This window comes from Malurus melanocephalus, unplaced genomic scaffold (assembly GCF_030028575.1).
Source record: "Malurus melanocephalus ecotype Western Australia unplaced genomic scaffold, MMel_1.1 scaffold_23, whole genome shotgun sequence".
Classification (NCBI taxonomy): domain Eukaryota; kingdom Metazoa; phylum Chordata; class Aves; order Passeriformes; family Maluridae; genus Malurus; species Malurus melanocephalus.
Genome location: NW_026623255.1, coordinates 2,190,489 through 2,206,282, shown reverse-complemented (window position 1 = coordinate 2,206,282; position 15,794 = coordinate 2,190,489). Strand labels below are relative to the sequence as shown.

The following is a 15,794-nucleotide window of genomic DNA, read 5'->3' as shown; positions in this document are numbered from 1 at the left end:
CAAAAGGGAGCTAAAATTAAGCATTATAGTAAAGAAGAGAAGGAGGAATCGTTGATCAAAATCAGCATCCCTTTTCACAAGATTCTGTGATTGAAAGTCTTCAAGTGRTACAGAGAGAAGTGCCTAAAAAAGCTAATGCAGCTATTGAGCAAGAGAAGGCRTTGATGCTTCAGAAGCTGGCACTCATGCTGGAATTAAAGGGGAGAGTGAAGCTTCACTGGATGAGAGGAGGTAATAGGAAAGTGGAGAGAGAGAAGCACACCACTAAAACTTGTTCAATCAGTAGAGKAGGGCAGAAATAAAGTTTGTCAAAGTTTTATATACAGAGCTAGAATGGAGCAATCATAACATTTGAAAAAATAAGATATGAAAAGGGCTCTGTTTCTGTAGCCTGCCTTGCCTTAGACAATAACAGACTAATAGATTTTTAAAAAGAGAGGGACTTTCTTTGTTTGGTTTGGTTGGTTTTGTTTTTTTACTGATAGACTGTAACTAGTTCTTTACAAGTAGAACAAAATATAGATTCTACTTGTATGGGCTTTTTCTACAGTGGGCAGTAGTGCTGATGAGGCCATGATTGATCTGTTGGCTGGATTGGAGAATGATGGATATCAGATGGGACATCAAAAAACACTCTCTCACCATCGTTCTCTTGGAAGCTGGCGAAATTCTCAGAACAGTGATGATGAAGAAAACGAGCCACAGTGTGAGAAAGAAGAAATGGAACTTAGCTTGCTAATGTCCCAGAGGTGGGACAGTAACATGGAAGAGCCTGGGCCAAAAAGAAGGTATATATGTGATTTTCTTTTCTTAATATATTTTCTTTCTGTCAGATCTTTCCTCCCTCCCACCTTGTTTTTAAGAATGCCATTAGCCCAGTGAGATGTGGAGGGGTCTCTGGTGATAACATTGGAAAAATCTTTGCAGATCTTGGGATGGAATGCAGTAGTTTAGACGATGATGTTTTATCATCAGTGTTATCTGGAAATAAAGATTAAGTGTTTAGCTTTGGCCATACATAAGCTTCTAGTTTGCTGTTTGAGGAAAAATTCAGTAGGCTTTTTGTTCTGCAAGTCCAAATACAAGAACACATTTGGTGGTAACTTGCTTGTAAGATCACACCTTGGATGTAGTACAAATGTTAAGGTGTCTCTTGTACATCTTTTACTAAAATCAATATTTAAAAAGTATTCACATGAAGATTAACCAAGAGACCTGAGGAAAAAAACACCTATTTGTTTCCATGCTCAAAGCTTAAAACAAAATCTGAATGTTGCTCACACAGCTCGACTGCTAAAGGTCAGCAGTTTCAATATTTTTAAGGCCAGCATTCTTGGAACACCTTCTCAGGTTGTAATGACCTTTAGTACAGTTTGCACTGACAGGCATTGAAAACATCTATATCCAGTTGCTCTTGACCCCTGCTTTGGGCACACCTTTTGATATTTGTAATTCTGTTTGAAATACGAGAAACTTCACAGACATAACATTTTGATATTTGGCCTTCTTTTCTACATCAGAAGTCATAATTATACTATGTTTCAGAGAACCAGAGAGATACAGAAATATTTCTTTTATTTCCTGAAGACACATAAAAGTTGTAACAAAATCAAAAGTTAGTTCATTAGTCTGGTTTGAGAGATAATTGAYCTCTAAATCTAGTTTTCCTATTTAGCCTTTCGTTTTCTATGTTTTTTTTCCCTCATAGTARTCTGAAAATTGAAATTGAAATTTCAATTGAAAACGGTTAACATTAAACTTCAGTTTAGTTGTAGTTGCTGTGTKAATCTGTATCTTGCAGAATTCATTAGCTCAGACACAGCTCTGTACAGGCTTGATGTACAATTTCAGGAGTCAGGTAGGATCCTGAAGCAATTAACTGCTTTCATGCAGTAAGGAATCTTATTTAAAAACTCAAGAGACTTGATGAGCTGTCTCAATAATATCGTGCTCATATATGCCTGCACCTTAATCCCAGACAGAAAGCACTAGGGAAAATGTACACAGCATGTGCTTCCACAGGGAGTCAGCTTGTGTTCCGAGGGAATTGCAAGTTCTCTTTCACTGAGATCTCTAYAGAATTTGGACTGACTTCACAAACAAGCGTGGGAATCTTTGTCTCCTGCATGATTCTGCTCATGTGTAAAGAACAAGTTTGAGTCTGACTTTATACTGCTCACTCCATCTGTATGGCTTTCTAATGCCTCCTACTGTATCCATACGATCACTTTTCTGTTACTGGGTATTTATCAATCTTCCATTATCAGAAAATCTGTTGAGCTAATGAGGAGTAACCACACCCTACTGAGTTTAATTTGGAGAAAAAAGCCCATCAGGAGTAAAAATGCCTTTCAAGACCTGGACTAGTTAATTTATGGTGGTATCATGTGTGTTACACAAATTTTCCTGGAATCCAGACTGATGGCTTGAATGAGGAGAAATCTGGATTACCTGCAAAAATCATCTCCAGTCTGATTTGGTTTACTAAAGTTGAYAATGATTTACCTGGAATTACAGCATAATTCAGGTTGGAAGAAATATYCCCAGTTTGCCATTAATTTACATGTGGAGCTGAATGCTTTGTGGTGTACTTTTCAATGTTTCTGGAACACAGAAGAGGGGCAACTAAACTCACTTAGATCAATGGAGACTGTGTACCTAGCTGTGCTTGTTTACTCGATTCTCAAGTCATGCTTCCAGARCTGAGTGGAAATTATGTGGTTACATTTGAGTCTGTTGTTTCTTAACTTATAWATCTGACCTGATCTAAATTAGCTCACTGCTGACATTCAGATGGGTGGGGTATTACCATACATATAATTCATGCTGGTTTATCTCTGGTCATAAAAGAGTTCTGCAAAAGTAGACTGTATTTARGTTATTGTGGGTTTTCCTGCCTGTAACTTAAAAACATTTGTGTTTATATCTTTTAAAGTATTACTCAATATTAAACAAACAACAAATTAAAAACGCTTAATCTTAGTTCCTTAATATGTATCTGGATTTCTTTCTTGTAGCCACAGAGTTTGTGTTACTTCTGTTAAGAATTTTGTCCATCTCACACTTTATTTTAAAGAAGAAGAAATCAAATTCCTAAGTTCCTGTAGAGTTATAATATACTGGTGGATTTGGTTTCTTGTGGTTTTCTATGCTATTCTTCCTACCCCCACACCCATATAAAGCCATGCCACATTAAAAACATGAACAATTCATACAAGCTTTTCTTCGTAGATTTCCTTCCTTTTTTTTTCCCCAGTAAATTTATGACTGTAAACATGGCAGTGTAGAACAGTTAACTTAGTAAAAGCAGCTTAAGTATTAACAAAAGCTACTTCAGAATATTCAGTGAGGGATGGAATGAAACATAGTTTTGTTGGTTATGATTTAGTTAAGCTTGCTGAGAGAGATAATAATTATAATACAGTAAAGATTTCTTAACCAAAAAAACCCACAAAAAAGTAAACATCTTTTTGCTAACAGCTAAASTGAAATAATTTTGYGTAGTTGGTTTAGTCTTCAAATTTCAAGCACTTTGAAGCACTGAAATCTCAGTAAAACTGGACTAAAATTACACATCTAAATGCCTTCTCTGTATCTGCTCAAGTTAGTGAATCCTGTGTTTAAAATTAACTACCACTGTTGCCTCTTAAAATAGTGACATTAAATAATATTTTGAATTTCTCAGTGAGAAATGTATCAAAATTCTTGTTTGTTTCCCTTTGCTCCCCCRAATTACACAACCATAAAACACCATATCCCATTGATCCCTGTTGCTCCTGTTTTCTAATAGAAGTATTGTGCATCAGTTAGTTCCTTCACTTTCCTCCAGGTCAGCTGGCAAAAATATGCATCRAAGCTCAACAGAAGAGGATTCATCTTCAGAGGAAGAAATGGAGTGGAGTGGTAACAGTATGCTCCTAGCTAATCTCTCAATACCTCAGTTGGATGGAACTGCAGATGAAAATGGTGGTAAGTAAATAGAAAATAAGCTTYAGAAGTTGTCACAGTTCATTTTCACATCAAATTGCTAATTCTCAAAAGTGCTGACCAAATTCAGTCCTTGTTTCAATCAGAATGAAATGTTCTCAACAGATTGCAAAAGCAGGCCCTTAATACCTTCCTTAAAAAAAACAACTGTATTTTAATCTCAATGCTCTCTGTGAATTGTTTATTTCTATTGTATCAATGATCAAAAAAGGACATTGTTTAATTAACAAAAAAAACCTCTTTGCAAGGGATATTTTTCAGTTACTATGTTATTAAAAGTAATGATTGTGTAGGATTATTTATTTTTCTAGGATTATTGTAAATAGTAAATGTATTACTGTGTAAATTTAGATGAWTCTTGCAAGTATTTGCCACACATGCTAAAATATAGCGAGCCTTTGTTTGGGCCTATGTTTCATTCAGCAGATTGCATGCTCTCCTCCAGGGATTGCATGAGTTAAAACTATGCAGTGGCAAAGCTGATGCAGAAGTAACAGCGTTTCAAATCTGTTAAAAAAATTGTAGAGATCTTTTGCAATCTTTATAACATGCTGTCTCTGATCAAATAACATTAGTCAACAGAATGCACACTTTGAGGTTAGGCAAATATATAAATTATATTATTTGTTTCATTAGAAAATTTGCGTATTTTCACATTATAATGTTCAGTTGAGAAAGTGAGCTATATGATTGTACTATATAGACAACCACAGCTATTSTTTTGTGTTCAGTGTTTAAAGTGTGCTTTTTCCTTTGCTATTATAGGTAGAATGGTAGGGTAAATACATGATTTGGCATATTATTAATATGATTTGCTTTTGTAAAATACAGAATTCTAATTTCCTTATTTGACATACTTTCTAATTTGCTGTACTAAAAGATTCTACTGGCTAATGAGACTGTGTCTTAAATAAGTGTTTAGATCTTASCATATTTTAAGTATGTGAAATGTCACATGCAGAACATCAGCTTATAAATTTTATTGCTGTGAACTTTTACATTGATTTGATATAATCGGAGATACAGTAAATTCGAAACAGATCTCAGTCCAGGTCATTTTCTTTATCAGAAAATGCTTATCCACACATGAATCTGTGTCATAATCTCTGACTGACAACTATTTTTGCAGTTTTTATATCTGAATAGCCAGGTATTTTCCAAGTGTTTGTTGACACCRCCAAACTGCCATTTTCTGAGTTTTCAGTTAATCATCCTCATTCTTTCTGTGGACTCCTACTCTCAAAGAATAATAGGCAGTATCTCCCAGCTGTGTTTCACAGATTAAGGACGCTCTGTATGCATTGGAAAATATTATTAGRAACAGATTGGGACTTCCTTTTATTTTTCTCAGCCAGCAATAAATTGCTAAGTGTAAGGCAGCATGAATCTAAGATAATTCTCAAATTGGTTGAGGCTTACAGTAGAGGCCCTGAGGATCCCCAGTCTGGTACGTCAGTGTACAGCACAGGCTTCCAGGTTGTACAGCATGTTTCATTACTCCTATCCTCCTTCARCATTTCACCTGAAGAGGTGGACACATGAACAAACTTATGTGTGCCAGGTGCTCTGTGGTAGCTGCCTTTTTKCAGTGGTATAACCTCTGTCAAATTACTTCTAGTCCATCAGAGTTATGAGCAAGCACACAGTTGTTAATTTGTTACCACCTCCCTGTCCATAGTTGAGGTGAAAGTATCACCTAAAGAGATCAAAATCACCACAGACACCAGGTGATGAGTCTGCACAGGAAAAGTTATTACAGCAGCTGCTGGTCTCAGATTTGTGRGGGAATGTTAATACATGGATGTGAATCCAGGATCTGACTAACTGGTGCACACTTCTTGCATGAACACCCGAATGGGTATTGCTCTGCTTYATAAAAGTGCGGGAAACTACCTCTATTTCGTGCACAGCACAGTTCATACAAAGCCCTTGCCATGTTGTAAGRTAGTACTTCAGCATTCTGTGCAATGACTTTCCTGCAGGGGCAAGGTCATCTAAATAAGTTTTTTGTTTTTTAGAGCCAATGAGTATACTTCCCAGGAAAAAATCAGTGTACAGCCTTTTCTAGAAATCCATCTGTTTGTATTTAGTCATTTGAAAGTGTTTGTAGAAGCGTTCTTTTCAGTAAGTCAGCATGAAATCTTTGACAACTGTATGCAAGTCTGTCATTTAAGAAAAAYTGACAAAGTGCCTGAGACAAATGTGCTGATGATGTGATTTTGATAAAACAACACACGTAGTAAAGGTCTCTAGTTGCCATGATTACAAATGTAATGTGATTTGCAGGAGTTTTGTTTCTTATTTAGATGGGAAGACTTTAATGAAAATCCTATTAAAAATTTTAATGCATTAGGTTATTTTTTTACAGGAAAACTAGAATAAAATTGCTTGTCTTCCATTTCAGACAATCCTTTGAATAATGAAAGTTCTCGAACTCACTCCTCCGTCATTGCAACAAGCAAAATGTCTGTAAAGACCTCAATCTTTCACAAAGATGCTGCTACACTAGAACCCCCATCTTCTGCTAAGATTACTTTTCAGTGTAAACACACAAGTGCCCTTTCTAACCATGTTTTGAATAATGAAGATTTTGTAGAAGACCTCTCACAACCAAACACAGAAACAAGACCTGAACTGTCAGTCCATTCTCTTACAAAAGAAAGCACTTACTCAGCAAAGTACCCAACTCCATTCAGCAATAGTACCCATGCAGAAAACTCTCACAAAGAGAGTAACAAGAAAGATACTCTCCCAGTTCCTTCATGTGGAAATAATATTTATGACTATGAAGATGATATTTCATCAGTGAACAGACCAATACCTAGTAGGAAATACATTAGCATTAGAAAGGCTGAAAAGGATGTCTCTTTTATGCATGTGGGCCGCCATATTGGTGACAGCATGTTGAATAAAAACTTATATAACTTTTCTGATTTGAGCCACTCCAAAGGTAAAATGTCCTCTGAAGTAAATGAAAAATCCAGCAGTGCAAGTATAAATAGTTTTTTTCCAGCAACAGCTACAGAAAATTGTGAATTGGTATCTTGTTCAGGAGGCAGTCGAACTGTGGTACATTCACTTGAAAATAACACTGATGAAGGTGGCCTTAATAAGCTTAAAATTAGGTATGAAGAATTTCAGGAGCACAAGGCAGAAAAGCCAAGCCTCAGTCAACAAGCAGCACATTATATGTTCTTTCCTAGTGTTGTTCTTTCTAATTGTCTCAGTCGACCACAGAAGTTAGCTCCCGTGACATACAAATTGCAACAAGGCAACAAACAGTCCAGGATGAAACTGAATAAAAAGAAGCATAGTTTTATCAATCATCAGGAGCCTGCAAGTGTCAATRATGTTGCATCAGTGAAGGAAAGCTGCTATACACAAGGTAATGCTTGTAGCAACATTCCTGATAAGGACAGTGCTTTACCTAGTGACTTAGTTCAAGTTCCTCTTGAGGCTTTTGAAAACAAAATGCCTACAAGTACTGCTAATTACACTGACTGCCAGTTTGCAGATGGATCTCTTGAAACTGAGCAGTCATTTGGACTGTGTGGGAATAAATACACGCTCCGAGCGAAACGGAAGGTAAATTATGAGACTGAAGACAGTGAATCGAGCTTTGTCGCACACAACTCAAAAATTAATCTACCTCAACCAATAGAAAGTGTTGAAAGTTTGGATGGGTCTCAGAAGTCTCGAAAGCGTAGAAAACTTTCTAAAAAATTGCCACCTGTTATTATTAAATATATTATCATCAATAGATTTAGAGGGAGAAAAAATATGCTTGTTAAATTGGGGAAAGTAGATTCTAGTGAGGAAAGAGTAGTACTCACAGAGGAAAAGATGAATTTATATAAAAAGCTCGCACCTTTAAAGGACTTTTGGCCAAAAGTTCCTGACTCTCCTGCAACCAAATATCCTATTTATCCACTAACACCAAAGAAAAGTCACAAAAGGAAAGCAAAACATAAGTCAGCCAAGAAAAAAGCTGGAAAACCACAAAAAACAGGTAGTACAAATATTAAAAGAACTTTATCTTTCAGAAAAAGGACTCATGCAATTCTTTCTCCTCCTTCGCCCTCCTACAGTGCTGAAGCTGAAGACTGTGACTATAACTATAGTGATGTTATGTCTAAGTTAGGTTTTCTTTCTGAGAGAAGCACAAGCCCAGTAAACACATCTCCACCTCGCTGCTGGTCTCCCACTGACCCAAAAGCAGAAGAAATTTTGAGCAACCTGGACAGAGAAGCTTTATTTAGTAGGGGGCCCAATATCTACAACAGCAAGACTGTTAATACTAGTGTAGGGAAAACTAGTCGAGCAAAAACTCAGGTTAAGAAATSTAAAAAGAAATTTGCTAGCCCCGCTGTATCTACCAAGAAAAAGAAAAAGATTATTCAGGCCGATAAAACACCAGATGATGGAAGGAAGAAACTGAGAACAAAACAAAAAACAGCTGAAAAAGTGTCCTCAAGAAAGCGTGTTGTATTTAAAGATGAAAAAGGAAGCGATTGTTCTGCTGCAGAAGTCAAGTTTGTGCTGAAGCATCAAGATCTGCCTGAGATTTCTTACAACTCTCTCTGTTCTCAGCCACTTCACAAGCATAAAGACAGTCCTCTTCCTGGCTATTCAGCTGGATATCTGTCSTCAGCACAGCTCCCTTCAGCTGATGCACAAGGTAATTCATCAGGCTGCTTTCACTCGTTGATGGAAATTGATAAACCTGTAGATGCACAGTGTTTGCCTGCTCCACGGGAAGACCCTCATTCATCTTTAATATCTACTCCTGTGGCATCTGGWAGGGAAGTACCAAAAATGAGCTCTCAGAGGTCCAGGACTCAGAGTGCCATATTTAGAATGAAGGATTCTGCTTTCATTCAAAACATATTTGATCCATCTAATCACTCAACTCACATAACACAGAATGCACACATCCCTAAAGATAAGACTTCTGCAAAAGCAGAAGAGATAAAAAATTTGCAAATCAGATATTTGCCACCAACTGGGAAATTAAACGAAACCTGTGACTCTCTGGATACAGCAAAGATGGATCAATTACATACCACTAACTATTTGCATTGTAAAGACAATARCCAACAACAGATTTTTTGTTTACCAGAGGCATCCAAGCATCCTGATCCTTGTTCTTCTATTCTTAAGCCATCTGAGGAAAACCCTGGGCCACTTCAATTGCCTAAAAACTGTTTTGTAACGTCTTTGAAGAGTCCAGTGAAACAGTTAAATTGTGATCAAAATCAGAGAGGATTTATTTTGGATATGTCACATTTTAAACCTGAAACTGCAAAACAAAGGCTTCTGTCAGAAACAACCACRCAACCAAAACCCATCTCCCAGTATAAAAACAGGAGTATAGTGGCCCCATCAGCATTTGGTGAAGGACAGTCTGGCCTGGCTGTTTTRAAAGAGTTGCTCCAGAAGAGACAACAGAAAGCTCAGAATGCCAGTGTTGCAAAGGAGCAGTTGCCAGATAAAACACAGCTGAACAAGGRCATACCATGCCCTCTGGAACAGAATAAAGCCATCAAAAGGTCACGGTCAGTCACATCATCAAGAAAATCTCGTGCTCCCAGGAGCACAAAACCTAAAGAAAAAACAGCAAAACTTTCAAAAAAGGAGTCTTCAAGCCAGCCAATTACTAGTCGTATTGATCATTCTGTATCTGATGACAGCCCCATTTTTTTTTCAGACCCTGGTCTTGAAAGCTGCTACTCACTTGAAGACAGCTTATCTCCAGACCACAATTATAACTTTGATATTAATACTATAGGGCAAAGTGGATTTTGCAGTTTTTATTCTGCAAGCCAGTTTGTCCCAGCAGATCAAAATCTACCCCAGAAATTCTTGAGTGATGCAGTTCAAGATCTTGGTTCTGGGCAAACAGCAGAAAATGACTTTCTATGTCATAATGACCAAAAATCTGAGGAAGAAAAGCAACATTCTTCAAGCACAAATAAATGGATGCGGACTGGTTCCCTGAGCCCTGAGCTTTTCGAGAAAACCTCGCTAGATAATAATGAGAACCACTGCCACAGTCAGTGGAGGAAAAACGTTCATTCTACTTCTAGATCTAGTTTTATTGATACCTCTTGTACGCAGGAGACTGAAATCTGTTTAAATGAAAAATTCAAGTTGAATAGAAATGCAGTAAATAAAGAGAGATTTCTTAACCTTTCTCAGCCAACCTGCTCAGACTGGATTCAAAGCCACATTAGAAAAGAAACCACTTTTGACCCCTGTCAACCACTTGATTCAGTTAATACCTCTTTTACATCCTTGTTGTCATCACCTGATGGTGAACTTATGGATGCAGCTTCTGAGGATTTAGAATTACATGTTTCAAGAAACAATGAGGCATTAACTCCAACTCCAGATAGTTCACCAAGATCAACCAGTTCTCCCTCACAATCAAAGAACGGAAGTTTTACACCTCGTACTGCTCATATTCTTAAGCCTCTCATGTCCCCACCCAGTCGTGAAGAAATCATGGCAACTTTGCTGGATCACGACCTCGCAGAAACGGTTTATCAGGAACCATTCTGCAGCAACCCTTCAGATGCTCCAGAAAAGCCAAGGTACTGTGGCATTTCTGTCTATGTATGATTGTGATTATATTAAATTCAGTTTATTCCTGTAAACAGTTTTATGCTGTTATGTGGCACGGATGCATGAAAGATCCCTTCTGATATAGAGACTTTTGAAGATGAAAATTACCGTGCTTCCAGTCCAAATACCCATTTTCTTTCATGATACTTTGGGGCTTTTCTTGCATGATTTTGTTGTAGTGAGTGGGAATGTGCCTTAATGGTTTGTAAAACAAAAATACTGCCCACAGGAATTGCATATTGAGAAAACTAGTTAGTAGTACTCTGCTTTTCTGTCCTCTCGTGGACTGCCTGCAGTGCGGTTCACAGTAAAACAGTAATTCAAAATACTTTTCTTCACAGGGAGATTGGAGGACGGCTTCTCACAGTRGAAACCAGACTTCCAAATGATCTGCTTGAGTTTGAGGGGGACTTCTCACTAGAAGGTCTGCGACTTTGGAAGACTGCGTTTTCAGCAATGACRGAAAGTCCTAGACCAGGATCTCCTCTTCATTATGGTCACTCTACTGTTAATAAAAGAGAAAGTAATAGCCATAAAACTAGTGAAGACAAAAAAATAGTCATAATGCCATGCAAGTGTGCTCCAAGCCAACAGCAAGTTCAGATATGGCTTCATGCCAAAGAAGAGTATGAACATTTCAAGAAATTGCCTAAGAATCATCCTGCTGAGCTGGCAAAGGCAGATGAGAGTTTCAGCTCTGYAGTATTGTCTGAAGAGAAATCTATAGAAGTAATAAAAGTAGCTAAAGATTTTAATTTGTCTAGCCTGGAAGATGAAAGACCTATTGTGCCTACCAAGAAKTCTCCTGCCTCTGTGGCAGAAAATACAAARACACAAACCAAGGAAACCTGTGATRAGTCTATAAGCACTRTAGGAACTTTTGTAAATACTAAAAATGACATAGACTCTAATAAAATTTCATGTGAAAGCAAGACACACACTACTTCAGCACAAGAACATGATAAGGTGGAAGAGGAGGAGGAGGAGGAGGGGGAAGATTATTATGTCAATTACAGTTCACCAGATTCTCCAGTGCTCCCTCCTTGGCAGCAGGTTGCGTCTCCAGATCCCAAGCAGTCCAGTTTAGAGGATGCAGGGTGGAAAAATCAGGATATTATTTTGTCTTCCATGGAAGAAAATGATGTAGTACCTGTTGGAAGTGCACAAAATTCTCCGTGCTCCCAAGAGGATATTAGGACATCCTTTGAGACATCTCCATTTCCAGTTAATCCAGAAGATTCTGGAAATTCTGAATCCGTTTGCCTACATAGTACACCCATTGTGCAGAGAAAAAACGAAGATGGAATACCTGAAATTCTTGGTTTTACTCCCTTATCTGCAGGTAAATCATTAAGGGATTCTAATAATATACACACATACAAAAATCTGAATATATTTATTATGACATAAAAAGAAAAACATATTTAAATATATTTAGAACTAGTTTTGGAAAGGAAAAGTCTTGTGCATTATTGTTAAAGTAAATATTGTTAAACAAGTCTAGAAGTAGAAAATCTGTTTGCTTCCTAATAGTCTCTAGTATCTGAATTCTGAAATGTTGGTTAAAAGCTTAACTTTGAAGTATTGCTTATTTGGGGGATTTTTTCATTTTGTTGACTATATTGCTTGTAGTTTTGTAAAAATAGTCTCAATGTAGAGTGTGAATAAGATTGCAGTGTTCAAGATTATAATGATGTGAGCCTTTGTAACTTACTGGTCTTGTACAATGTGTTCCTAAATGYCCATAAATACCAAAGTGTAGTAGTTGTGCTTTGGATGTGACRGAGGATAAAACTGTATTTGCTTATATGTGTAGTATTGGTTTATAATGTTAATGAACTGCCTTTGTTKTTTGTTGCATGTTGTTCAAAGCATAGACAGTACTATTGAGGCTAAGTATCTTTCACTCATACATATTTACAGAACCAAAAGCTCAGAAACTGAGCCATAAGAGGGGAAGTAATACTGATGGTCTTCGAAGAGTACTTCTAACCACACAAATGAAGGTAAATTAACATTTTGTGTACAGATGTATTTTTATTATGTCACATATACACATTTCTGTTCTTACTTCTTTGTTGTTTTCTCCTTTTGCTGTTATGATCTTGAAAATACATTTAAAATGGTAGGGTACAATGGTTGTAGAATAGAACACACTTAAAGCTAGGAAGAAATTTATGAGTTTAATTTGGGGGGAGTGGGTGTAAATTGGAGATGGAGATTTCTACTCTAGGGTAGTGAGACACTAATGAAACACTAAAGAGACACCATGTAAAGATGTTGTTYTGTTCTTTGAGGTACAACATTCTTTTTAAGTTCTAGTGTAATTTCCCTTTTTTGTATGTATACATAGACCTGTTTATATTTATGTGTCTCTATGTGTATTAGTTTTCAGACAATATTCTTAGCATTTTCTGAAAACAAAGAGGGCAGTTTGTGGTGTGCCAACAGGGGAGAAAGGGATTGGACTTGGTCTCCCTAAACAGCATTTCTGCTTTCCATGTTGGAAACAGAATGGTGGGCTGTGTGCACTACTGGAGTGACCCAGTAGTTTTTTCTTCTCAATATACTGGGATTCACCTATTTCAAGTGGGTACTTAATGTACCCGTAATACCCTATAAAAGTGGTGACTGGACAGAGGTTTTTTGACAGATTGTTGCTCAAGAGAGAATAGAGAATTGCTGGTTTCCATATATTCAAACATCCAAGAAAGCCAGTATGTGTCCAGCTGGGGGTTTTTTTTGGTAGGGTAATGGAAGTTCTTGGTTGTTTGAGAGGTTTTGTAAGTATTTCAAACAGCCTCTTGATTTGCTATGAGCTTTTATTAAAATTACTTTTAAAAGGCGGACAGATACAACTGTTTGCATATTGAGAAATAAAATGAGGAGATTGTAAGAAGTTGTGCACTTTTTAGTAATTCGTAGTGTAGCACTTGTGTTTTCATTGATAAACTTGTATTTAATATTGCATATTATTKAATGTTTCATATGAGTTTAGCAGCCTGGGTTTTCTCATTATCCTGTGCTTTTTTTCTTCCCTGCCTTATAAGAATCAGTTCGCTGCCCTCGGTGCTCCAAAGAAAGAGACTTCCCAAATTGAAGGACCATCTTTAAATAATACTTACGGTTTTAAAGTCAGTGTGGAAAATCTGCAGGAAGCAAAATCTTTGCATGAGGTAACTTTACTCTTACATGTCACTTTATAGAATTGTAGTTATCAGGCCAGTCTGATACTGGTAAAGTTAAAAATCTTTTTCTCCTGGGTCCCTACATGACTTAAAAATTAATCAGTGTGTGATGTCTGCACCTTTTAAGTAGTTGATCTACAAGTTTGAGYTTGATGTCCCAGTGTCTCAAATAGTATTGAACTAAACTTCACACTATTTTGGTTCAGAAGATGGTGAACCTCCCTTTAAAAGTAAAAATAAGGGAAAAGAAGGAAGAAATAGTAAGCTTTGTATAAAAATATTACTTGAAAAACTAGTCTGCCATAATTTTCATGGATTGTTTCCTTAAGAAATAAAGCATCTGGCAGCAATCAGTCAGGCCCTCCTGGTATCTCTGCTTGTTACCTTTTGAACCTGTTGGCCAGTTTCTACTACATTGAACGAAATGGTGCCTATCTCAAAGAAGTTCTCTATATATTTAATGTAAATGAGTGTTTGGTCTGGGAAAAGGAATCAAAAGTGCTGGACAAAGGGAGGCAATGTAAATTTAGTACTGCTGTGTTTGGCTGCTGACTGGGCAAGCAATTTGTGTATATGTGCTCCTAGACAGTCTTCACACCATGAAGACACTTCTTCATTGTGTGGCTTGGAATTCACTGTTGGCCAATTTATGGATGAGACAGGGAGACAGCACTGAGTAGAGGACAGGAGAAGCCACAAGAAACCAGTGATCATGGAGGAAATGGAGATAGAGCTTTGATAGTAAAATTTCACTTTAGTGATGTTTGTAGTGATTTAGGATGCAAATCTAGAGAAAATCAGGCTGCCCCCAGGGCAGCTTACATACACAGAAATACTTCTAATTTCTCATTCATAATCCATCCAACTCTCCCTTAAYCCACATTATGAGCAATATTATGCAAGACAATAGAGCAGCAACATAGTGTTGAAACAGTATTAAATAATACTCTGCTTATTGTATGACAGTGTATAGGAATTAACATTTTCTTAATGTGAATCATTCTGCAAAAAGCTCTGGYAATATAGTGTGGAAGTTCATTAATACAAGTGAAGGCAAAGTTAGGTATTCTCCCTACCTTCCTGTAAGACTTAGTGTTCTTGCTTGTTTTGGGTGAGGGAGGGAAGGGAGAAGAAAGACCGAGMGTGATTCTTTAGTCTTGATCAGTTCAGAAATGTAACTCAGCTCAATATAAAGCTGTTTGAAAATGCTACAGGAATTTACAATTCTTGAATATTATCTATTTTTTCCTTATTTTCTGCTTTTGTAGAAGAATATAGTACTCAGACACACATACTGAATTTTCAAAACTGAGTATAAATATCTGTTAAATGATGAATCTTTGTTTTTCCTAAGATGTTGCTTTTTGCGAAAAAGTGAGATCCAGAGATGCATGTTTAATCACTTCTGTTAATTTTCWTGTGGGACCTTGTAGTTACAATGTAATACCACCATATGAATGTCTGCACTGTCCTAATTTGAACTAATAATCTCCTCTTAATCCTTTTTAAGAAACCTCCAGAACAAACTAACTTACAGTGTTTATTTGTTGCTAGGTCCAGCACCTTACCCTCATCAGTATGGAATTACACGCTCGAACAAGACGAGATTTGGAACCAGACCCAGAGTTTGATCCGATCTGTGCTTTATTCTATTGCATCTCGTCAGACTCAGCACTGCCAAATACTGATAAAAAAGAAATCATTGGTGCTATAGTGATTGATAGAGACAGGACACTCTCAAGCCAAGGTTCCTATTTTTTTTTCTTAATATATTTCGCAAAAATGCTGTTTGCTAGTAATCAAACAGTAGCAAGCAAAATGTAGTAGAGTATCGATGTAACTATGTATCTCATTTAATTTTGTCTTGTTGAATGGTCATATTAAATAYGGAGTTTTCCTTCTTATATCTTCCAAAGAACTATTGCATGGGCTGTAAACCACAACTAACATATGCGTGTGCAAAATATCCACATTTGCCTACTTGTGGACAAGCTC

At 37.0% G+C, this 15,794-nt stretch overlaps 1 protein-coding gene across 1 annotated transcript in view; it reads left to right on the top strand.

Moving 5' to 3' along the window:
• Window positions 1-15,794, top strand: part of REV3L (REV3 like, DNA directed polymerase zeta catalytic subunit) — a 106,800-nt gene that overhangs the window by 58,824 nt on the left and 32,182 nt on the right. The window contains exons 11-17 of the mRNA XM_057390190.1: window positions 551-788; window positions 3,830-3,969; window positions 6,392-10,580; window positions 10,953-11,953; window positions 12,535-12,617; window positions 13,662-13,787; window positions 15,354-15,546. Of these exons, the coding sequence (XP_057246173.1) occupies window positions 551-788; window positions 3,830-3,969; window positions 6,392-10,580; window positions 10,953-11,953; window positions 12,535-12,617; window positions 13,662-13,787; window positions 15,354-15,546 (5,970 nt within the window). The remainder of the gene's footprint in view (window positions 1-550; window positions 789-3,829; window positions 3,970-6,391; window positions 10,581-10,952; window positions 11,954-12,534; window positions 12,618-13,661; window positions 13,788-15,353; window positions 15,547-15,794) is intronic.